This window comes from Phocoena sinus, chromosome 10 (genome assembly GCF_008692025.1).
Source record: "Phocoena sinus isolate mPhoSin1 chromosome 10, mPhoSin1.pri, whole genome shotgun sequence".
NCBI lineage: Eukaryota > Metazoa > Chordata > Mammalia > Artiodactyla > Phocoenidae > Phocoena > Phocoena sinus.
In genome coordinates this window covers 7,881,788-7,894,726 of record NC_045772.1, presented here as the reverse complement: position 1 = coordinate 7,894,726, position 12,939 = coordinate 7,881,788, and the positions used below count along the sequence as shown (strand labels likewise).

The window sequence follows — 12,939 nt, the reverse complement described above, 5'->3', positions numbered from 1 at the left end:
CCACATACTGCAAACTAAGCCCGCAAGCCTCAACTAAAGAAGACCGTGCTGCAACGAAGACCCAGTGCAGCCAGAATAAATAAATAAAAATAAATTTTTAAAAAAGTGATGGTAGTGGATATCCTTGTTTTGTCCTGACTTTAATGAGAAGTCTTTTAATATTTTACTCTTACAAGTTGGCTTTCTGGCTTGAGGTATATATGTATGTGTGTGGGGGGTGTAATTGTATTTTAAGGACGCATCCTTCCCTTCCAATGGTTAAGGGATTTTCTTTTTAAATCAAGCATGGATTTTTGAATTTTTTCAAATATCTTTTCAACATCTATGTCATAATCATCATGCAGTTTTTCTCCAATGATTTGTCAATATGGTGAATAATATTAATGGTATTCCTAATATTGAACCACCCTGTTTTCCTGGTATGCCCTACTCAGCTGTAGTACATATTTTTTTGTGTGTGGCTGGATTTTATTTGCTAATATTAGGTTTACAGCTTTTGCTGTTATATTCATAAATGAGATAGTCTGTAGTGTTCCTCTCTTGTGCTATCTTTGACAGATTTGGGTATTGATATGTAATATTCATAAAAGGAATCTGGAAGAGTTGACCCGGCATAGTGGTTAAGAGAGTGAATTCTGGGGACTCCCCTGGTGGTGCAGTGGTTAAGAATCCGCCTGCCAATGCAGGGGACACGGGTTTGAGCCCTGGTCCGGGAAGATCCCACATGCTGCAAAGCAACTAAGCCTGTGTGCCACAACTACTGAAGCTGGCGCACCTAGACGACATGCTCCGCAACAAGAGAAGCCACCACAATGAGAAGCCTGTGCACCACAACGAAGAGTAGCGCCCGCTTGCCACAACTAGAGAAAGCGTGCGCGCAGCAACGAAGACCCAACGCAGCCATAAATAAATAAATATTAAAAATAATAATTTAAAAAGTGAATTCTGGAACTAAACTCACTAGGTTCAAGTTTGGCTCGGCCAGGGCTTCCCTGGTGGCGCAGTGGTTGGGAGTCTGCCTGCTGTTGCAGGCAACACAGGTTCGTGTACCGGTCCGGGAAGATCCCACATGCCGCAGAGCGGCTGGGCCCGTGAGTCATGGCCGCTGAGCCTGCGCGTCTGGAGCCTGTGCTCTGCAACGGGAGAGGCCACAACAGTGAGAGGCCCACGTACCGCAAAAAAAAAAAAAAAATTGGATCGGCCACTTACTAGTTGTGTCACCCTGAACTATTTATTTACTGCTTTTGCCTGAGTTTTTTCATCTCTAAAATGAGAACAATAATTTATCTTCTTAACAGGGTTATTGTGAGAATTAAATGAACACAACACTCAGAACTGTATCTGCCACGTGGGGACTCAATAAATGTAGCGGCTTTCTTATTATAATTTCTAGGGTTTGCAACCATTTGAATGGCATTTTTATTCATCACTCTTTAAAGTTTTGGTTGAACTCACCTGAAGTCTTGTTTGGACTTGCTACTTTTTTTCCCCTTTGTGTATGGGAGAACAGCTCTTTAATAACATTTTCATTTTCTTATGCGATATTTGGTCTGTTTAAAATTTAATGGTCTCCAAGGATTGATTTTGGTAATTTATGGTTTCCTAGAAAACCACCCGTTTAGTTCAGGCTTTCTCATTTACAAAATAATCACAACTCTTTTAAGGTTCTTTGTAGCTGTGGTTATTTCCTCATTCTCACTTCTTATTTTGTTTGGAATGGACTCAAGAAGCTATTTTCCATATTTCAAAAAGTCCAAACCCTTACAGGCATGCACTACTTCATAAAACTGTCAAGTTTCTGACTTTGGGCTAAAATGCTATCGACCCTGTGGGGAGGATGGTGGTTGTCTCCTGCTGATGTGAAGCTCGGGTGGTAGCTCTGTAACTGTTGATGTATAAAGAGCGGGGTTACAATTTCATTACCACTTACAGGGAGATGTCCTCAGTAGATACCATTTTTTAAACCATGGATGTGTGGTGAAGGCGGCAGTGGTGGGGCAAACAAAGGGTCCTTGGTCAACAAGGATGGTCAAGAACAATAAGGTACGTTAAGGAATCTCTCGTCTTTGCTGCTTTGTGTTAACCTTTGTCAGCTTGGACAGAAATGCCTTAACTAGTGCAGCAAGAGAAGGGTTCACTGGTTTTGTCCTGGATTGCCTGCAGCTGCTATTTCTAAAAGTTCTAAAAGTTCAGTTACCATGGCAACCATGTGACAGCCCCAGAGCGTCTGTTAACTCTGATCAGGGTGAAGCTGGATGGAGGTGTGGGAGACTGGAAAGAGCTTGGTTCATTCATCCATTTCCTCCGTATTGGGGATATATATGTGAAGACAGATAAAGGCCTAGCAAAAATTACAGATTGTAAGAGTCAGGTAGACCTCTATTCAGCTGCCAGCCCTGCCTCTTAATAGATGCATGATGTCGGCCTGGTCCCTAAACCTCCCTGAATCTCATCTGCAGATGGAGCTGCCAAGAGCTGTTCGCCAGAGTGGTTGAGGTAATGTCCCTGAGGCTCCTGGACATGGAGTGGGTGCCACATCCACGATGGCTCCCTTCCTCCTAGTCTCAGCTCAGCCGCTTACTGGCTGGGGTACTTGGGAAAAGGTATTTATCTTTCTGGAGTTTCCATTTCCTCATAGATGATCCATAAAGTCCCTTCCGGCTCAGGAGCCTTGACCCTGAAGGGTTAAATAGGGCAGCTCTGAGCAGCCGGGTTGGCCACTTCTGCTCCTTCCTTCCCCACTGGAACAGACCCGGAAGTACAGCTTCCCTGGGACACCAGCAACCCCCAGACACAGGTTTTCCAGGGCAGGGCTGATTTCAGATGTGCATCCCATGCTTGTCAGACCAGATTCCCTGGTTTGGAGTTTGGAAAATCCAATTGCCGTAAACTGTACCTTGCAGGGGATACATTCCTTTGCTTCACTGGGCTACTTTACTCAGAAGGGAGATGGGAAACTGGCGATAGTCCTTCACAGGCTTCCGGAAAAATGGCAGTGGGAGTCACTGCATGGTGCAGGGTGCTATAAGCCTGGCATCAGGTTCTTCATAGAGGGTTTTTTTTTTCCATTGGGATAAAATTCACATAACTAAATGTAAACGTTTTAAAGCGTATAATTCAGTGCCATTTAGTGCATTTTCAGTGTTGTACAACCATCACCCCTATTAATTCCAAACCATTTTCATCACTTCCAAAGGAGACCCTGTGCCCATTAAGTAATCATTCCCTATTTCCTCCTCCCCCCAATCCCTGGCAACTACTAATCTGCTCTCTGTCTCTATAGATTTAACTATTCCGGATACTTCATATCAATGGAATCATAATATGTAGTCTTTTGCAACTGGCTTCTTTCATTTAATATAATGTTTTTGAGGTTTATCCACCTTGTAGCGTGTATTGGTCCTCCATCCCTTTTTATGCCTGAATAATATCCCATTGTATGTGTCTCCCACATTTTACACATCTGTTCATCTACTGCTGGACATGTGAGTTATCTGCACCTTTTGACGACTGTGAATAGTGCTGCTGTGAGCATTCATGTACCAGTACTTGTTTGAATACCTGTTTTCGATTCTGTTGGGTATACACTCTATAGGATTTCCATTCTGTCAAGCTGGGGGAATAACCCCTGCCTGCCGTCCTCACTGGCTGGCATGAGGACTGGGTGTGAAAGTGGAGGAAAATAGTCATAGCAGCACTAACAACTCTGTTTCACATCAACAGCCTGTTAGATATCTTTGTGCGCATGTCTGGCATCTAGATCTTAATACATACAAATTGAACTCTGGATCTCCTCCCCAAACCCGGTTCACTTGCAGCCTTGACCATCTCAGTTGGTGGCACCTGATTCCTTCTGCTAGTTCAGGCTCAGCACCGCTGTCATCCGGGTCTCCTCCCTTTCTTACACTCCAGATCCAAACCCTCAGGAAACCAAGCTGGCCCCACTTTCAAAATACATAATCTGACGACTTCTCACCACCACCACTGCCACCACTGCCCCGCCGGGACCTCTGCCCCTGTTCTCCCAAACTCACCCCTCACCCTGTTCAGTCTATGCTCAACCTGGCTGCCCAGGTTATCCTTTTAAAATGTAAGTCAGATCACGTTGTTCTGCTCAAAACCCTGCAGTGGCCCCTTTCCAACTGGAGTAAAAGCCAAGTTCATCGTGGCCCGCACTACCCCGTGGGATCTGGACGCCTGACCTCTGACGTCATCTCCCAGCTCACTGCCTCCACGCCACTCTGCCCCCGGCCAAACCAGGCACGGTTCACCTGGGGAGCTTTGCTCGGGCATGTGCCTTCTGTGCAAATACTCTTCCTTGAAATACTGGCACATCTGTCTCCCTCACCTAAATTCTTCACTCAGACACCACCTTCTCAATGAGGCCCACTCTGTCACCCTATTTAAAATGACACTCCAGCCCCACCCCTTGCACTCCTCATTCCTCATACTTTTCTGCTTTTTTTCCCCCTTGGCTTTTATCACTTTCAAACATGCAGCTTCATTTACTCATTTGTTGCTGTTGTTGTTGTTTTGTTTTACAAAAATCAATTGTATTTTAAAAAAAAATTTTTCACTGGCGTATAATTGCTTTACAATGTTGTGTTAGTTTCTACTGTACAATGAAGTGAATCAGCTATATGTGTACCTATATCCCCTCCCTCTTGGACGCCCTCATCTCACCCATCTAGGTCAACACAGAGCACCGAGCTGAGCCTCCTGTGCTTCATAACATGTTCCCATGGGCGAGCTATTTTACGCATGGTAGCGTATATGTTTCAACCCTAATCTCCCAGTTTGTCCCACCCTCCCCTTCCCGCCCTGTGTCCACGTGTCTGTTCTCTACATCTGTGTCTCTAGTCCTGTCCTGGATACAGGTTTATCTGTACTATTTTTATAGATTCCACATATATGCATTAATATGTGATATTTGTTTTTCTCTTTCTGGCTTACTTCACTCTGTATTATTGTCTCTCTCTCCTCTGCCTGAATGCAAACCCCATGAGGAGAAGAGTCTTGTGTTTTGTTCAGTGAACTCCAAGTACCTAGAAAGTTTGATCAGCCCGAGTACCTAGAAAGCACCCGGCACATAGTAGGTGCTTGATGCACATTTCTCGAATTACTAAACAATACTAACAACAATAGTAACCGTTTATTAAGCCTATTATGTGCCACATACCCTACAAAGATGCCACTCAAATCTCATAAAGAAGGTTAAATGCTTTTGCTTCCGTTTTACAGGAACCTGGTTAGACAGCTCTCCCAAGTCACACAGTTATACTTGGCAGAGAACGGATTGGAACCCAAGCCTGTCTGCTTGGCTTTGGAATTCTTGCTCTTTTCTACTTTACCCTGTGGTCACTGCAGCTGTACTTAACATGGTTCACTCATTCATTCATTGAGCAAATATTTCCCAAGCCTCCGGCACCCCTCCCCGCTGAAAGCCCAGGCCCTGTACAGCCGACTGGGGACCCTCACAGAGGTGGGTCTGGATCTTGCTGCGAGGAGCTCAGGTCCTAAGGTCTGGGCAACGTGTCCCCCGGGCTTTGTAAACTGATCAAGGGGGCTCCGTCTCCCCAGCAATTCATTAGCTCTACTAAAGGGGAGACCATCTGAACTGATGTCCCTCATTTACAGTAGAAACAAAACAGCTTCCCACGCTATAGCCCTGGCCCCCAGGCTGAGCGAGGCCGAAGGAGCACACCTCACAGCATCCCACACCTGGCCAGGTAGATAAACAAGCCCCAAGGAGGGAGGCCGGGGTGTGGGCCCAGGGCCAAGGGGTGGGAAGATTGGGAGGAAGTGTGGGCGAGGGGGAGTGCTGGCTCTGGAGCAATCACGATTACCACACGGGAGATGCCAGCCCCAGACACCCGCCCGGGGCCTCCTGCCCCCTTTCTCAACCCCAGGGACTCACAGAGCGGAGCACAGTGGCTGGACGAAGGGGCCCTTCCTCCTGCCCAGAACCAGCACCTCTCCCTCCCCCTTCATCCTTCCTCCTGCGCCTCCCAAGGAAAGGGGGGAACAGTTCGTCCAACTAATCCTCAACTTCTCGGCGCTCCATTTTTAAAGCGTCCCTGAGGAGTTGGTATTGGGGTTTGGAGTTTGATTAAACACACGCCCTCCTGGTCCTGCACGCCGATGGCTTTTCTTTCCTGTTTAGTCAACACACATTTATGAGAACTTCCTCTGGGCGGGACCCTCTGCCAGGCGTTGGGGGCCTGAAGAGCCCGGGGTCTGCCGGGGAAGCTAGAAAGGCGACTGCAAACCACATTGCAGCCACGGGTGGGGGAGGGGGCGGTCTGGGCCCCGGAGGAGTCCCTGCTGCAGCCTGGAAGGCAGGGACGCTGCGCAGAGAAACATGCGAAGGACAATAAAGTAGTGATAATTCAATGAGGCCCCGGGCGCTGAAGTGGAGCTAGGGAATATATTACTTTAAGTGCCTACTATGCAAGGGGCACTGTCCTTCAGAGGCCTGGAGGCCACCGGGATGGATCCTGGCAGTTGTTCCCTGCCTAGAATCAAGTCCAGGTCTCCCTTGGAAGGGAGGCCTGGGCAGCAGAGTGAATATTCTGTCCTTGAAACTGTACAGCTGGGAGGTAGAAAGGGCACTCCCATTGTAGAGAGGGGCAAACTGAGTCACAGGGGTGCGTTTGCTCACTCCCTTAGATCGCAGGCTCCCCTGGAAGTGGGAAATCAGGCTTAACTCTGCATCTGCAGCACCCAGGGTGTAAAAGACTTAAAAAGTATCCACGGGTCGGTTATTTACTGGTATGGCAATATATGACAGAAACAGGTTGCTAAAGGATTATACATTGTATAATCCAAATTTAGTAAAATACACAGGCACATACACATATTTTTTTAAATACTGACACTGGTAGACTACAAAATGTTAATAGCTGTTATCTCTAGGTTGTAGATTGCAGGTGTTTTTACTTTTTTTTTTTTTAATTTTCTTTTAGTTAGTTAGTTCTGGCTACCTTGGGTCTTCGTTGCTGCTCACGGGCTTTCTCTAGTTGCGGCGAGCGAGGGCTACTCTTTGTTGTGGTGCGAGGGCTTCTCATTGCGGTGGCTTCGCTTGTTGGGGAGCACGGGCACTCGGGGGCTTCAGTAGTTGTGGCGTATGGGCTTAGTTGCTCCGCGGCATGTGGGCTTTTCCGGGACCATTGCTCGAACCCGTGTCCCCTGCATTGGCAGGCGGATTCTTAACTACTGCACCACCAGAGAAGCCCTCTCAGCTTCTTTTTAGTAACCTTTCTCCCTTCAGCATGAAGTCTCATTTTCCCTAATTCCTGAGTACTGAATTCCTGTGGTCTGGGTAGGAGACCCCAAAGCCTGTATCCTCCCCTTTGCTTGCTGACTCCCACGCTTGTCCCTCAGGTCCGTTTTCCTGCTTTGCGTTTATCATAATTAACAATCACATGAGACCCGTGAGACACGAGTAGAAGCAGCATACGTGGTAGTTGTCTCCGAGGGGCAGCAAGGAAAAAGGATTAGCCATGTCGTCTTTGATCAGAAAGGTGATCAGCACCGCGAAAGCCCCAGCGGCCATTGGTCCCTACAGTCAGGCTGTGTTAGTCGACAGGACCGTTTACATTTCAGGACAGCTAGGCATGGATCCTGCAAGTGGAGAGCTTGTGCCAGGAGGGGTGGCAGAAGAGGCTAAACAAGCTCTTACAAACGTGGGTGAAATTCTGAAAGCAGCAGGCTGTGACTTCACGAATGCGGTAAAAACAACTGTTTTGTTGGCTGACATAAACGACTTCAATACTGTCAATGACATCTACAAGCAATATTTCCAGAGTAGCTTTCCTGCAAGAGCTGCTTACCAGGTTGCTGCTTTGCCCAAAGGAGGCCGTGTTGAGATTGAAGCAGTAGCTGTCCAAGGACCTCTCGTGACAGCATCGCTTTAAGTGGGCCCAGTGTTATTCAGTCTGGAATTTTAATAATGTTTTTAAATTAACATCTTAATTTTTACAGTATTTGTTGGAAAGTGTACGGCTGACTGAAATATCTGAAGTTATTATGGAAATACCATATAATAAGGGGAATTGAACATAAGTTGAAGATTAATGATGAATCTAGTTACTGATGTTATAAATTACACTTCTATAACACTCATATTACTGGATGTGGGAAAAGAGACACACATTACATAGTTACTCAGAAAAATAAAAGTAAAGGGAAATAGCATGTAGGAAAGATGAGTTACTATTCCTGAGAAATAATAAAGAGCACACCTAATTCAATTAGACTCTATTAATTTAATGGTGTGAACTATTTAGTTCTCATGTCAGATACATGATTCTGCTTTTACTTGAGTAAAATTAAAGCATTTAAGTTTGAACGGTAGAGGTAAAGGAGAAGAAACTGGACCAAATTTTATATAGATAATATTTTTCTAATGGAACTAAAATAGCATGCAGATTTTAAAAAATTACATGTTTGTGTGAGTGTTTACTTGCTTATAATGTCTGGGTCACCAACCACTGTTATGATTGTGGGGTACACACTTCCAACGGTTTCCAAAATAATTTTAAGAACAGTAAGAATGCCTAACATCTATTGAGTGATTACCAAGTTACAGGCGTTGTTCCTGTCATAGGAGCATAACTTCATTAAATCCTCACAACTAACTTGTGAGGTCCCACTATTTTATATCCTCATTTTATAGTTGGAAAAAAAATGAGAACTTTAACATATGGAATTGGACTTCCCTGGTGATGCAGTGGTTATTCATCCCCCTGCCAATGCAGGCGACAAGGGTTCGATCCCTGGTCCGGGAAGATCCCACATGCCGCGGACCAACTAAGCCCACGGGCCACAACTACTGAGCCCACGTGCCACAACTACTGAAGCCCACACGCCTAGAGCCCGTGCTCTGCAACAAGAGAAGCCACCGCAATGAGAAGCCCGTGCACTGCAACGAAGACCCAATGCAGCCAAAAACAAAACAAAACAAACAAACAAACAAAACATATGGGTTCATACTCCACAGGCCCTCCTGAAACCTTCTTGGATTCAGCTACATTTTAGAGCTCATTCCTGGTTGGTCTATGCAGATATAGTTCATCCATTTTCACTGTGGTTGTAACGTTCCAAGATTGTTTTTTTCAGTTACCTCCTATTAAAGTATCCCTAGTGTTATAGTGACTTGACGTTTTAAAGCTCTATTCCATTATATATTAAACTTCTAATTTACTTTGAAAAATAAAAAGTCCAACATTCCAAGTTAATGGGGAGGGGGTGTGGGCCCTTTATTGTAACCTCAGGTATCCTAGGATGGATTAGGGAGAAGCAGCAAGAGAGGCCTGGCGTAGCCTTTCCCCAGCCTGAGAAAACTTTCTTTGTTGCAAATCTGACCTTTCTCTAGGGTTTAAAATTGTTCAAAGATTTGAAAGACTATCTCACCCAGTCCCCCCTTTTTACAAGGGAGACCAAGGCTGGAATTGTTATCGGGTCCCAGGGCTATCCTGGTGAGCCCATGGTGGGGTAATCAGGTTAGAACTTGGACGAAGTTGGGACTTCCCTGGTGTTCCAGTGGTAGGACTCCATGCTTCCACTGCAGGGGGCACAGGTTCGATCCCTAGTCAGGGAAGTAAGATCCCGCACACCACATGGTGCAGCCAAAAACAAAAAGAAACTGGACAAGTTGTTGCCTCTCCCTGTTGCCCTCAGTGGACCCCGCATCCATTGCCTGCAGTGTAATGTGTATGATGCCCTCTGGGCTCCAGCCCTGCCCAGCCCTCAAGCTTCTCATCTCTCTGCCCTTCACCCCATGCCTCCCCTAGCTCACCTTTGTCCTTCTAAGCATTTCAGGAACACCTGAGCTCCCCATATCTTTACACTGGGTTTAGACAATGGCTGGTGTTGCAGGCACTTCCTGCTGGACCACCAGTTCCAGGAGGCAGGAGTGGGCCTACTCTTTGGAGTCCCCAGCTATAAGCACAGCCTCCAGCTAAGAAATACTTGTTGTGCCAACGGATGCTTGTAGTGGGAGAATAAGGGAGAAATTATCACAGCAGTCAAGGTGAAAATTAAAGTAGGTCTGTGCTGGATCCATGGGGTGCGGGGGTGAGAAAGAAGCCCAGATGGGAGAGGAATGGCAGAGCTAGAATCTAGATGGCTTTTTATTTTATTATTTTATTTTTTGGCCACGCTTGCGGGATCTGAGTTCCCCAACCAAGGATTGAACCTCGGCCCACGTCAGTGAAAGCGCCAAGTCCTAACCACTGGGCCGCCAGGGAACTCCCTAGATGTTTGTTTTTAATGGTGAGAAAACACATTATGGCCAGTCTACATCCTATTCATCCCAAAAGGGTAAATCACAGCAGATTATTTGGAGCCACTGAAGGTTTTTGAGTAGAAAAGCAATTATTCCACGAAGGGCACTGTCCTGCATGTTGTATATTTTGGAAGTTGCCTCAGTCTGACACAATATAGCAGGGCCCCTCACCCCTGGACCCACCTCTGTGACTTTGCCCCACTCACCGCCCTGGAACCCTAACAGGTGCAGCCCCTTTGGTGCTGCCTGAACTTCTCAGGGCGGGCATGTGCTGGTACGGCTGATATCCTGCCTGCAAAATCCTAGCTGCAGTGACAGGGCTGTTACTGTGGTAACACGGTCACTTCTGCAGGTTCCCTCAGATTCTGCTTCTCAACCGCACTGAGAGGGAAGGAAGACCAGCTTATCCCCAGGTAGCCCATGGCCCCTGCAAGCCAGTGAGCCAAGAAAGGCCCACTGTTTATCCTAAATTCAAATCATAGTGGAGGGAGACAAGCTACGATCAAATCCCAGCCCTGACACTTTCTGAAACTGCATCCTCACAAGTTGCTGAACTTCTCTGTGCTTCACTTTCCCCAACTGTACAGTGGGAATGTGAGGATTAAATGAAATTATACATAGAAAGCCTTTCGCAAATCCCTGGCAGGTGGTAAATGTTAGCTAATATTAAATCCCATCCCTCCCATCCTCTGCAGAAAAGTCTGACAGGAAGCCCAGAGGCGTCCTCATGCAGCGGAGCTGAGGTGCGGGGACAGTTTTCTGGGATCATCAACAGGGTGGCCTGAGGTGAGGGAGGGATGGGATTTACTTTGCCTTCAGCAGTGCCCTGTGGCAAGGCCTGGGGCTTCCTGGATTCATAGCTCCCAACCTCGACCTGCCCTTGATCTTGTCTGTTGGGTGGAGTGTAACCAGGTTAGGGTTATTTGCTTGAGCTGTGTCTGGGAAACTCACTGGAGACCACGGGGACAGGCTGGCCTCATATGCAGCCCCTTCATTCACTTATTGTGTCATTCATTCGACTCACTCAACACACGCCGTGTTGGACGTTAGGGAGTCTGTGCGAAATGATAGTCCTGCCCTCTAGGAGCTCACAGTCCTTGCAGAGGAACCAGAAGAGCAAACAGGTGACTTCGATCTGGCAGCATCCGGACCACTGGGCTCTCCCTGGAGAGGCAGGTGTGGATGGTGGAACCCCAGAGGGAAGGCCCAGCTGAGGCAAGGCAGGGAAGTGAGAAGTGTTCCGTTTTGCTGCATCGTAAAGCCTGCAGCGGGGTGGCTGGAGAACAGGCTAAAACTATGGAGCCTGGGCTGGCCAGAGCCTCCTGAGCCGTCCCCCAAAGTGTGGATTTATTCAGAGGGCAAAGAACCGACTCGCTGGGGTTCTAAGGTCAGGATTTGCTTTTTCCAGAAGGTGTAGGGTAGGGATGGATTAAAAAGGGCGAACTGGCAGTCAGAGGGGAAGGGTGCTCTGGATGATGATCTGGGGACAAATGGTGAGACCTGGATGGAGCTGAGGGACATTTAGGGGTAGAACCAGTAGGACTCGGACCCTGGCTGAACTGATGGTCCTGCAAGCTTCCAGAATGACCACCCAGGTGCCGGCGCTGGGAACATTAGGCCTCTCTGACACTGGAGTTGTGCAAGCCTGGCCGAGCAGGCTGGGCAGCCCATTGCCTGCAGAGTCCATCCAACGCCAGCGTCCGGCTTGGGCTTGGCTGCGCTGCCCAAGTGACCTGTCTATGCCCCCTCTTATAGGAGAGCATGAACTTAGCACCTGGCATAGAACCTGGCACTGCACAGACACTCAGTAAACGGTAGGTGGGATTATTAATTAGTTACATCTTGTGGGGTGCGTGCAGGGGGGCACAAAAGAAGACTTCTTCCATTCACTCAATATTCACCTACTGAACAGCCTGGGCACAGGCCCTGGATAAGACCAAGTAAGCCAGTGTTGGTACCGACTGAGGGAAGGCACCAGGCACTAATCACTGCAGGACTGAGAAAAGTTGGGGAGGAAAGGGGGGCGCTTTGGAGCTCTTTATAATGCAGAGGTGGCAACAGAAAAGGATTTTTCAGCCTACTGAAGGGTCAGGGTCTGGCTTCTCACAGTCTACACCGAGTAATCTTACCATCATTTAGAAGCACCAACCGTGTTCAGGTCACGTGCCTTTCTAAAACCAGTTCAGGGAGCAGATACTCCAAGTGGATGGCACTACCTGGAGACCCTGGGCCCGGGCACACGGAAGGGCCCAGGGCAGGCAGGCTGGCTTCCGGAGGCTTCCAGGGCCCACTTCCTGGCCAGAGAGAAAGAGTCTCTTCTATTGGCTCCTCCAGGCCCAGCCTCCTGCTTTCATCACGGCAGCCTCCGCCCAGCACGGGCCCGGTGCCAGAAGCCTCAGAATATTTAACGGCAGGACGGAGCGAAAACCTGTGTAACTGGGTTTGTCCCTCGTGGAAGCGTATTATGGCACCTTTGCTAGATTTGTGCGCGCATCTCCTTCAGGAGCAAGGAGGCCGAGGGGCGATCTGCCCAGCACCGCAGGTACCCCGCACAAATGCCATTCCCATTATACAGACCGGGAAGCCGAGGCACAGAGAGGCGGCTTGCTGACATCACAGATCCTGTGTGCAAGCGCTGCCTGCCCCTTGGG

General features: G+C 47.8%; 1 protein-coding gene across 1 annotated transcript; it reads left to right on the top strand.

Moving 5' to 3' along the window:
- The first annotated feature begins 7,420 nt into the window (after nt 1-7,420).
- On the top strand, nt 7,421-8,014 carry LOC116760737 (2-iminobutanoate/2-iminopropanoate deaminase-like). Its single transcript, XM_032646057.1, has one exon. The coding sequence runs from the start codon at nt 7,503-7,505 to the stop codon at nt 7,914-7,916; it is 414 nt and encodes a 137-aa protein (XP_032501948.1). The 5' UTR covers nt 7,421-7,502; the 3' UTR covers nt 7,917-8,014.
- The last annotated feature ends 4,925 nt before the right edge of the window (nt 8,015-12,939 follow it).